This window comes from Strix uralensis, chromosome 17 (genome assembly GCF_047716275.1).
Source record: "Strix uralensis isolate ZFMK-TIS-50842 chromosome 17, bStrUra1, whole genome shotgun sequence".
NCBI classification, from domain to species: domain Eukaryota; kingdom Metazoa; phylum Chordata; class Aves; order Strigiformes; family Strigidae; genus Strix; species Strix uralensis.
Window position 1 is genome coordinate 15314791 of NC_133988.1, and position 12331 is coordinate 15327121.

General features: G+C 37.8%; 1 protein-coding gene across 11 annotated transcripts in view; it reads right to left on the bottom strand.

Annotated features, from left to right (window-relative positions):
• The window catches only part of CLIP1 (CAP-Gly domain containing linker protein 1), a 72966-nt gene that overhangs the window by 33060 nt on the left and 27575 nt on the right, over positions 1–12331 (bottom strand). For 7 of the 11 annotated variants that reach the window (XM_074886938.1, XM_074886939.1, XM_074886947.1 and 4 more), the window contains 5 exons: positions 11084–11300; positions 7709–7906; positions 7230–7333; positions 4989–5049; positions 3840–3872 (listed from right to left, as the gene is read on the bottom strand). In XM_074886938.1, coding sequence (XP_074743039.1) covers positions 3840–3872; positions 4989–5049; positions 7230–7333; positions 7709–7906; positions 11084–11300 — 613 coding nt within the window. The remainder of the gene's footprint in view (positions 1–3839; positions 3873–4988; positions 5050–7229; positions 7334–7708; positions 7907–11083; positions 11301–12331) is intronic. The other 4 variants (XM_074886948.1, XM_074886942.1, XM_074886946.1 and 1 more) reach the window with 1 other exon arrangement.

Sequence of the window (12331 nt, forward strand, 5' to 3'; positions counted from 1 at the left end):
AATATATGTGTATATATATCTGTATCTGTTCTAACAGGATGGTAAGTCCCTTTCCTTGTCATCCCACTAACCTTTTTCTTTAATGTACTGGGCTTATTTTAGAAATGATTTAGTTATTAACCAGGGGACAAAAATTCACCACTGAAGCTCATGTGGCAAATCAAAACTTTTTAACTTTTTTTTTTTTTTTTTTAAAAATAGTAGCTGTATCTCAAGTCTCAGCCATAAAAATCCTTTTGGCCAAGACCTGGGAACATTAAGGTTCATTTGTCACTATGGTATGAATTATTTGAATGGAAATAGAAAGAAAATAGTTGTCTGTAACTGCAGAAGCCTCCTAGTTCTTCCTCCTCCTCCTTTTTCAGGAAGGAAACAAGCAACAAGTAAGATTCTCCAAAACCAGGTAAAAAAGTGAATCCGTCTGGTTGCTCTATAGTTACTGAAGTCTAAATACATTAAACAAGATGTGGAAGTAAGGAAAAAAGATATAAGATCTTTGTCATTTTAATAAGTTCCTAAAAGAAGCAGGAAGCAGATGAAATTGAGTAGGTACTTTCTGCCTTTTGCTTACAAAGAGGTAGAATTTTTAGCAAGAACACAGAATACTGGATATTCTGGCTTGATACCCAGATACTCCCAGAGGCCCGCAAGAAAGCTTGAAGTTTGAGAGATGGAGGTAAAGTCCAGCAGCTAGTCCAAATGTGCCTTGCACCTCTGAAGTGGGGAAAAGGTGAGGGGTGGGGAGGAGAAAAAAGAAATATAAAGAGGTAAGAACCAGGTGCCATGCTTAGTTCTGAAGTGCCGAGATTCGAGTATTGTGTCAATTCTGGCAGGTCACTATTAGGTTGAATTTACTAAACAATCTAAATTAAAAGGATTATGAAAGTCTGTTGTTGCTTCACAGTGTCTTTTCCAAGAAGAGGAGCTTTACAAGGCTTGCCCACATTAAGAGTCAGGTGGATGTCCAGAAGAAGACTGGATGAAGTTGAAGATGTGTTTATTAACCAAAGAAGTTGCATCCACCAGTCTTGATGAAAATTCGCCACACAGCTTAACTGTCACAGTTAATTTTCTGCAGAACAAAGTAACACAGTAACCCCCAAACCCTACAAACTACTATTAACAGAAGAGAGTCCTGCAACCCAAACAGCTACCCACTGAACACTGGATTGAAAGAATTGAAAAAGGCAGGAAGATGCGTGGATAATTCCAAAGTCACACTCATGCCAAAGCCGCAGTGCAGCAGTGTGTGCACAGCTGGCAGGACACTGCTGCTTCTCTGATCTTTGCAATATGATATTTAAAAATCCCTACAGAACTGTGTTATTTATAGAGTGACAAGCTGATTAGTAATGCCTCCAAACCAGCTGCAGCAGTTAAAGATCTTATGTAGTCTCTGCAGAGCAAGTGGGATGGGGATGAGCCTCTTGTTTTCCTTCAGTCCTCTTTTACTCCAAACACAGTATTCCTTCGGACATCAAGTTATCTTCTTTCCCAAAAGGATGCAGACATCTGGAGGTTTAACTTTATAAATGTTTTTCCAGCTGAAAACGGTCGACTCTTTTACTATGTAGTTACTAGGTCCAAAATACTAAAATCTACTAACACTAAAAGTTGCTTCTTAGATTTGTCTGTTTTTTAAATTCCGTATCAGATTTGTTTCTCTATCAGTGGAAGATCTTCAGTGCGTATGAGGGGGAAAAAAAACCCATGAGAACATGGATTATTGTTTTCGCCTCCCACAGCCTTTGAAAATGGAACTAAGCATTCTAAGGGAAATAACATTATAATTCAGTCTTCTCTCTGAGACAGGTTAGTATTAGTTCTGATCCACAACAAAATTGGAAGCCTGAAAAGTAATCTATTTTAAAAAATTGAATATTCATACCTTCCTTGCTCTAATACACCAAAGGGATCTAATAAAACCAAGAAACCCCAAATCTGAGAGTTGCAGAATTCTCCCTGCAAGACTTTGCAAAATAAGCTAGCTTAAGTTTTTCTACATTATATAAAACCCAAAACACTTTGACTGTTAATTTTACAGACATTGCTTTACTGCTGCAAAGCTCAGATATACCATCACTGATTACTGGGGGCTTTTTTAATCCCATCTCTTATATATTATAAAGGAAAATAAGTTAAAACCCTACCAAAATGGAAATAAAAGATTGAAAAAAAAATACTCCAGAGATCTTTGCTGGACACCTTTTCCGCCATTTAGGGCATGAGGGATTATTTCTTTAAAGAATTCTGACTTCCAAGGGACATGCTCTGGTTTCCCTGAGGTAAAAATCACTGCAAACTTTTGAATCACTCAAATTTCTCTCCTGATCATCTAGAGAGAAATGTCTTAATGATTATGTTCCTCTTTGAGGAAACCCAGAGCACAGTAAACTGAGAAGAGCAGAATAGTACAAAAAGAAGAAAAGAATTTGATTGTAAACCTTCACTTGGATGGAAAAGAAAAACAGAAAATAAAAAACCACAACCACCACCAACAAAGGAAGCATCTTCACCTTCTCCAAAGCTTCACAGTCAGATTAAGAGTGGTAGAGAAATGGGACGAGCCTTACTCTGCCTTGAACCTCAAAGAATTCCACTTAAATAAACTTCAGAAACCAGTCATCAGCTATTTTCAGCACTTGTGTATTCTAGCTACTCTTTCGGTTCAAAATAAACCTTACTGTTGAATTCTCCATCTTTAGGTCAAACTGTGAGATTGTGCTGAAGCCATAAATGCTGATAATCAGTTCTAGGATAGGGGCAAGACGACCTTCACTCCCTTCGTGCCGGGGTAACAATCACAGAACACGACTGAGATTATGAAGCATTAGCCTGGAGACCAAGTGATCACCCACTCCTCTCCTTTAGAGAGTGAAGATGTCAATTTTTTATGGAAAAACTAGAATAGGGAAGTCGGGAGTAGATAGGATTAAACAAGGAGTGCACAAAACAAGAGAAAGGAAGGGCACATGCAGATTTACTTCTAACACACCGTGAGCCCGATTGGAAGAATAGAGGAGACCCAGATCGCTGAAGTAGCTTCGCAAAAGGACCACCTAAGAACGCACAGCAGGAAACCAGTTTTAGTCTTGAGAACTTCCTATTTGGGCTGGGGATGCAGCAGAGGAGGCAACCTGGGATAAATTTTCCCGAGTTCAATCAAAGAGAGGGCTTTTAAATTCCACTATTCTGAGCTATGGAAGCAGGAGGGTTGCTTAAACGTCTTGTAAGGCAATTTCTATTATCCAGTAGCATAGTTTTTCCCACACAATTTGAAGAGAAGCTACATGAAGATACGGTAAAAACAGACAGCTTTGCACCCTAATTCTTCAGATATTTTTAATCGTCTCTCCCCTTAGCATTTCATGTCAAAAAAGATAAGGGAAGGTGGGGAACATACCAATTTTTTTCCTCAGAAAAATTTAATTGGCTAATTGCATACTGCATCTATTGAACAGCAATAGGAGCTCATAGGAAAGCATGCAGAATTTTGTGAAGAAAACAGCTAAAATCCTGCATTTAAATGAAAGACATTACAACATCCTGGACAGTCATTTTCTACAAGCTCCTATACTCTTCAATTAGTTGCAAAGATTTTGATCCTAAAGAATTCTAATGACACATTCGCCCTCTCTTCAGTTAATGGGGATTACAACGTTTAGTCATTACACACATTCCTTTTGATAAATGTTGTAATTGCTCTGAAAGCAACATGCACACAAATACTAGAGTCAATGTTTCAATAACAGATTATGCAGTTAGTGAATAAGTATAAGCATTTTCTGCACACAATCTGTTAACATGGGATGTCTCTGCACAGTTAAGTGCCCTCTTACATTTTCTGGGTCTTCCGAAATCTGCCTCTTTCGCTATCAGTAAAATTAAAAAAACAAACAAACAAAAATATTTCACCTGCAGACTTAGCACTATCATTCCAACACAAACAACAGTTTCATTACCTTAAATTCAGTTTAAACTCTCGAAGTTATGCATCTTGACAAACCAGAGTCTTTAAGATGGTTTGCCATGACTATCAACTGATTTAACATAAAATAAAAAATTAAAATTTTTCCATGGACTAAACAATAAAAGAAGCATTCTATGAAGAGTCTAGATAGGTATCTTAAAATGAATGGAAGACTAAAATAAAAGAAATGTTATATGAAATGAATACTTTTCATAAGGCTAGCACTTTGGTCATAAATGGTTTACAGGAACACGAGTTAAATAAGTTTGTACTTTATGCTGTGCAAGAAGTTCTAACATTTTTCTGATTAGACAACAACAGAGTAGAACAATTAAAAAGTATCTTGCTTTTTAATTTGAAATATGGGATAAAAATTGGCAGGATTCAAATATCTGAGAGTAAACCTTCATTAATTTTTTTCCTATTCTGATCATATAACAACATCCTGTGTTTTGGCCCAACATTATAGTTATACAAACAGTAGAAATAAAAACTGCACACATTAATTGCTGTTTAGATTTTGCGTACAGTAACTCTCAGGACAAAACATTCTTTGTTAATCAATCTTCCCTAAGGAAAGCACAGGGATTATTCAAAAAATTGACTGAAGACAATTTTCAAAGGCATAAATATTAACTTGCAATTTCATGACTTCAAAATGATTTTTTGGTGGTGGTTACTTTTAAGAAATTTCAGAAACATTAGTAAGATATAAAATAAAGCATCAAAAAGTCGAGTTTTCTCTGAATTAATTACTTGAAACAACTACAGCCATTTCACAGTACAACCCTTGTCAAAGTGTGTAACTGAATTAAGGGTGCAATCCTGTAGTTCCAGGACAGGTAGCTTACTCATGGACTGCAGAACTGGGAATCGCTTTCATGTGCTTTGCATATGCTTGGTATTGCATCTATTAATCATTCCTGCCTTTCTCTTCTGGAGAACAGTACACTTAATCTGAACTGACTGCGTTTCTGTGTCCTACTACACCCTGTTTACAAAGCTGGAGATATTTTACCTCTAGGTCTCCTTTGGTAATGGATTCTTCTTCCACACGGAACTGAAGGTCTTCAACTTTCCTGTGGGGACAATTTATTAAAATTCAGATAACTTTGAAAGAAAATGCTTTCGAGCTCACTTTTCAGTGGAAATCAGAACTACAGTGACATCATTCTGATTGTACCAGCAAACTGCAAGAAACACTAAGGAGAAATCTCTCGCATCGGAGAGAAGGAAAACCATTGTCTTTAAAACACAACCACTGACAAAGTAGGGCATCAGTCTTCCTGCAGCTCTATAAAGAATTTTGTTGCATTTCCTGACGAGATAAAAAGAAAACCTTTAAGTCATCACTGATTCTCTCATTCTTTCACCCTTCTGCACATCCTCAAAAGAGGTGACCTAAATGAACAGTTTGATCTCACATTTAGTATATTCTACCATTCACCTAAGAAACAGTCAGAAAGTTGCGACACATCCAAGATACCCACAGGCCTTCTAGAATTGTGCTGGTCAACTTGCATCAAAATCTAGCCTAGACAAACATGTTAGGTGTCAAGATGAACTGCAAGATGCAGAATGGGAGCACAATCAAGAATACTGAATTGCCCAGCCCATTAGAGGAGTCTTAGAATGAGAAGACAGAAGTGAGAAGCTAATATCTGACTTAAAATAAGATCTGTAAAAAGTTATTTCTTCCCTCCCCTGACTCTGGTATACCCCAACAAACAAGGGGCCAGATCTCCTCCTTTTCCCCTTGATCCTTTCAACACTGTAAGATGTTGCAAAGGAAGAGACAAGCATGTCTTCTTTCCTTTGAATTACACACATTGCCGGTACCCACAGCTTGACTGACAGATGTAGAAATCATTGCATCAAAGGGAGTTACAAGTGATGGATGTCTAAAATAAAAGGACAGTAAGAACTTATTACTGGAAGTGGGTCTCACCAATGTGCTTTGGAAAAGAGCGGATTACAGATTATTTGACTTCCAGTCACTGGAGACTGACTCGAATACATATTACAGAGAACTTTCAAAGTAAATAAGCCTAGAGTGGTTAGGAGGAAGGAAAAATATTACACTGCTGAAGCTGTGAAATGCTTTCCTGGCTGCAGGATGTCACTTTGGTGAATGGGTAGCAGGCGCAGAGCGGCACTGCTACGCTGCCTAGCAACACGCTGAAGGTGAGCTCAAGGCCATGGAGGATTGCGGTAAAACAGACCCCCACTGACCTGGCATTCAGCAAAAGCAGATCCACAGCCAGGCTACCCGAGGTGCTGCAAAGCTGTCCCTTTTTTTTTTTTTTTTTTTAAATTTTAAAAGTCCACTGCATTATTTCATAGAGAATATACAAATAATTCCAGACCTAACTCTACTGCTTGTTTTAAAAATTCAGGTAGAGTGGGTCCCATAAAAAGGCAACATGAAAATTGTAAAGGAATTGCCCAGGGTTTACCATTTTTCTCATCTCTGATTTCTAGTTTTAAGGAGGCCTTTCAGAGAGGTTGACATCTGACCGATTTCAGGGGCGCACACAAGCCTACAGGGCAGACTCACAATGGGTTTCTAAATAGGCTCTCACTTTTCAAAAGCATTCCAAATCCACCAAAATGATCTATCAGATTATTTCCTCACCTAACCTTGTCCCAATAGTTTATCAGATTATTTCCTTTCCTAACCTTACTTTACCTATGTGTTAATCTCAGTTCTTTTCTTCAAGTGGTTTCAAAAGGCAACTGGAAAAGGCATTAAAATTAACGGCTTTGCTGATTTTCCTGTAAAATACAGACCCTACCTAGAAGTACATGACAAGTAGTAGTAAATTATTCACAAGAGAACTAAACTGTAAATTCTTAATCCAACACTGTCAGGAAATGAGATTATCAAAATCTTCATTTTGAAGTGGAAGAAGAGCGTTTCAAAGATGATCAGGCATGATCCATTAATTTCACATGAGTAGGAATAAAATCCTTCATAACAGAAAGCAATAATAAAAGGAATGACTTGCATGAAATTCAGCTGTGAACAATAGTTACAGCTTCTAAAAAAATCCACTTTCTTTGGCTTTCCCTCACCAAATTTAAGAGAGTTTCTTTTTTAGTATTAATTTTAAGAAACTGCAATGCAATTATATACAATAATTATCTGGATCTGCATTATTTGAAATGTGTTTCATATTTCAAAGTTATCACAGCATTTGCTTTTAATGCAAAGTTTATTTTTAATGGAGTTATACTAATATAGACAGTTTTCAGTTACCTTTTCTCTTCCTCAAGTTGGTTGAGAAGCTCCACTTTCTCCCTATCAGCAGCCTCCACCATGGCTCGTAGCTGGTCCATTTTTGCTTCCATCTCCAGTACATGCTAATTAGCAGGAGGAATAAGAAAAATAATCTTGGAAATTTTTTCCAAGTTATGCATCTATACCTCAGTAATCACAATTTGGTAAAGTGATGGGCCAAGGCACAGGAATGTTATCATATTCAAATATGCATATAATAAAACAAAACCATCGCTTATTGAGATGCGTAGAGAAGTTCAACCAGAATTAGTTAAATGAAATAGATTTGCTATCTCATCAAGCCAAAGCTCCCACAAGGAAGATCTCATAGGTGTGGACTACTTTATTTTAGAACACCACCTTGTACTCCCAGACCGTTTCAAGAAGAAAACACCATTTTTGAAATGAAGTTAATTGTCTTAAAGCCTCTATTTTAAGAACAGCAACACCACTCTTACCCGGTCATGTCCATCGCGAACAAGTGCTAATTCCTGCTCTATTTCCCCTACGTGACTGGTTGCTTTTGCAACTTCTGCCCTCTCCAGGTCCCTTTCTGCCAGGAGCTGTTCAATGTGTTGCTGCTTCTCCTTCAGTGCCTCCTGCAGGGCTGTGGTACCAGAAATTTTTCTTGCATACCGGGAGGATGTTTCTGTCAACTTCACAAAGTAAGTTAGTTAAAAATCATTCCGTATCAAGTGAAAACAAGGGATGTCTCCAGACTCTACAAACATTGGGTTAGTAAAGCAAATGCTTTCTGTGCTATACTGTACACTCTCCGTTTACATTTAAATTACTTTATTTTCTAGAATTTAACAATGGCCATACGTGTGTGGTAAGACTGCTTTGTAGCAATCAGCAGGTAGTGTGTAGGAGACAGAAGGGTTGAAGTGAAAACAAAAGGCTGGACTCTATTGAAGGTGTGCTTAGTAGACTCACACAAAGCCTAGCTTGTTATGTTTCTAAGCATCTTTTTGCATTAAAAAAAAAATAAAGGCAGTCATTTAGCAAGTTAAAAACATTGTGCCTCTAGTTACCAAGTCATCATCTTGGGTCACCAGCAACAGTATGACATTTCCAAATTCTTTATCAAAAGCTTTAGGAACTCCAACTAGCATTTTACACCTCTACTATGGCAATAAAACATCCAGGATGCAGGATGAAAAGCATTTACCTTGACCTAAAAAGCCAGCCTTACAGCTAAAACCTTGTGAAGAAGAACAATTGGTATCTGATTAAAACATATGTTTATATCACTTGGAATTAAATTACTTCTGGAAAAAAATTAAAGAGTACAGATAAAAACGAATCAATCTGGAGAACCATAGCTAAAATGGTTTTCCTTGACTTTGCATGATCTCTGCTCCACTGAATGGAACCAGTGTCAGTGAAAATTCAGCATGACCCTGTCTTCTACTTCCTCAAGAGTTCTTGAGCTAGAAAGGAAAGTAAATAAACTGAAATCATGTAGTAAAAGTGAGCAAGAGTTGCGAAAACAGCAAAAACTGAGCCAAAAAAATCCAATACAGCTTCTAAAAACTGACTTTAAGCTTAACAGCTCAGAAATTTGTCTAAGTATTAAATGAGAATGACATCTCAGTTAAAGCCTTATGTAAAACAAAAACCAGTAAATAAAGGCTTGCTCTTCTGTTATGTTAACCTTTAGCTCTGTCTAATAGTATTGCCCAAGAATAGGAGCATGTTTCTTCTCTGATCCTTTCAGAGATCAAAATGTTGAAATACAGTTGCCATACACAGCCTGGAATGCTGGCATGGGACAACATTCCCCAACAGAAAGCATAACACGGACATATCCTCCTGTCATCACAAAAACACACTTCCCCTTCTGTTATGATTGCTACACAACTTTTCTAACTTGCCTACTCACAGCCTTGAACGATACATCTACAGCCCACTGCAAATGCTGTATCAAGTGACTGAAAAGGTACGAGACAGAATAAACCATCTTCCACTTTGACGCTTAGATTAGTTGTTTCAGATCCTCTGTTTCTAGAAGATATCTCATTCCGGAACGTGTTGCTTTTTAACAACTCTATCTCTTTGAACCAAACTTAATTCCTGATTCCAAAAGAACTCCAAAAGATTTCAGAGAAACATCAACGTCCTTCAGACTTGGCGATAAATGCAAATTGTAACAGGCAGCCCTCTTAAATCATTAGATCATCTACTCTGATAGCTGCTTTTCTTACACAGGAAGAAGAAAACAGCAACAGCCCTGAATAATTGAGAAGAGTATGTAGGAGCCCAGCAATTTCCAGATAAGGTACAATTTTCCTAGAAACTGGAGCAAGAAAAGTCTGCTGTGTCAAAACCAATTTTGGGAAATCCTCTTTCTTCAGCAGCTTAACTTAAAAAACAAGAAGTGTCAGAATTATTTTGACACTTCTTTTAACTTGGATAGTAACTAAATGCTCATGTTGCCTTAGAAAAAGAGTTGGAAGAAAGCTGGAACTGTAATTCCAGAAACAATGGATTACAGAAACTTTGTATTTTATGGCCCAAAACATGCAGAAGCCCTGGGGAACAACACAGAGGCAAAATAAGCAAATACACTGTAGACATTTACAATGTCTAACTGTACTCTCTTGCTGCTTAGAGTATCATAGCACACCAAATAAAACCTCGAGGTCCATATTAATGCTTCATCATCGGCTCCCAAAGTCTGCCCTGAGTAGCACCACTTGTTAATGCTCCGATTTCAAACTAGGGGGCACTCTGCAGCTAGAAGTGCAACTGCCAGAGTGCATTCAGTAATAAACTCCCACTGCTTGTGCCAAATAAAACCCCCCCATGCTTTTTGTGGTAAGGTATTAAACCTGTTGCCCTGACCAACTGCTGACCTCTGTTTGCTTGTAATCTGCATCAGTTTTGAAGGAGTACAATAAGTCACCTCTGTTCTGCACCTGCTGGTCAGTGGGACAGCCTGCCAGCTAACCGGTTCCAGTTCAGTGGGAGTTACAAGAGATCTCTTTCTAATAGATGTATTTATGTACTTCGGTTTAAAGAAAGCAAAAATCTAGGGTGACTCTGGAAAAAAACCAATTATTGCTCTGCTTTAATTGCCTTAAAAGAGAGACTTTTTAAAATTCAGCTTTCCCATAAGATTTCTGGTTTACTGCTGCAACCCAAGACTAGGACACTTATGTAACAGAGTAATTTTAAAAGAATCCATAGTAAGTGTATTAGGTGGAATTAGTACTGTGTTAGAATTCGCCTGCGCCACCGTACTTTGCAACATTTAGCCTTTATGAGTTCATAGGATTAAAACAAAATCTAAAAGAAAAGAAAGAGGCTTTTTGTCAGCAAGACTTGACAATTAATACTTCTGTATCTCAGCTGACTCATCTCTTTAACAGTAAAAGAAAACCTTTTACATTTTAGACAATTTGAAGCTTCCTGCTTAATAAATCAAGATTGATCTATGGAAGCTTTAGTGCATACCAGATCCTCAAACACAAACCCCATACGACAGAGGCAGTGCTAGGAAAATGAACAACTAAATGGAGAGTCCAGTCAGAGAACACTGATGCCTTTTCAGTTTGTTGGCATCACAAGCCCCTTTCTTATTGCGATAACTCAGTTAGCCTGAATTAACTTTGTAAGCTTAAATATTCAAATATTCAGCTATTCTTCAGGGCTAGCTAAGATTTCCTTCCTTCATGCATGCTTTGAGTGAAAAAGAGAGCACAATTAAATGTGTCTTGTGCTCTGCCCAAGATCTGTTCTATTCTCAATTTACGCAAGTAGACCACAGGCAAGTGCCACGTGGATTCCTGCTTGGGAAGGTAAAGCATGCAATAGAAAAAGAAGCTTACTAGTCCTGTACGGCTTGGCTTGCTGCTTACTGAAGATGCCACAGAACTGAGAGAGCTCAGGGAAGATGCACTTGGACTCCGTTTCAGGGCTGTGGGAGTTGCAATCACTTTTCGCACAGTTGTCTTCGCTTTCGCTGGTGTGGTTGACGGGAATCCAATCTTCGTAACTTTGTGGACTGGAGCAAACAAACCGTATTTTGGCTGACACTGAAAATACCTTTAGAAAAAGCAAAGCAGACAGATGAGAGCACTAAATTAACAGCTGTCTTTTCAGATACATGGTCTGGCTTCACTAAGAATTCTAGATCAATAGTCTGAAAGTATTAAAGGACGGGTAACAGCTGGCGACAACCTAATCTATATTAGATTGCAATTATTTTTTTTTTTTAACACTAGTTTCGGACAGGAGACTTTCAGAAACTGAAACCGCATGATTATATCAGACTTCAGAAATTCAACCGGGTAAACTCTTGAGCTAGAGCTCTGTTGCCTAAAAATTCCATTCAGGTTCAAAGTTTAACATGCATAGCTTTCCTCTTCGATACATTCCTCTGAACTGCCAACAGCAAATGTGATAGCAGAGAGTTAAAAATAAAAAACAGATTTTAATTAAATCAAGTAGTTTTATATTTTATTGCATACTTACCTACACATGTATGCATATTTGATTAAACAGAACATATACCTTTGGCTATATATAGACAAAAGCCACTTAAAATTTAAGTTGCGATCACCTATGTTAAGGTGGCACAATCCTTGTAAAACCTCTTTTAAATGAATTAAAGGACAGTTCCTTATACTTAATGAGAAAGGAGGTTAACTTGTAATGTGAAGTAATGCTCTCTTAAGTGTGACTTACTGGAGGAAGCAGTTATACTGTTCCTAATCTTTACAATGAGGCAAATATTGGTATAGGAGCTTTCTGTTCCTGCGATGCAGAAAGATTTCCCTTAAGTTCAGCGATTACATACCCAGAGATATTTTCTTAACTGAGCATTCATTCCAAGCAGACTGTCAAAAAGCAGGAAATTGTGTTTTCCATTACCAGTCTATGAATAAAACTCACATGGGAGTAGGAGAGATCAACTAATCCCATGAATGTGGGGTTGATACAGACTTTCAGAGATGTGTAGGCGTCAAAAAATTCAAATCAGTGTCTAACGATCCCCCACCACCATCAGCAGACAATCAGGTTTACAGCCTCCCTACCTCCCTTGATACACAATTTCATGTAAGATATTAAAAAAA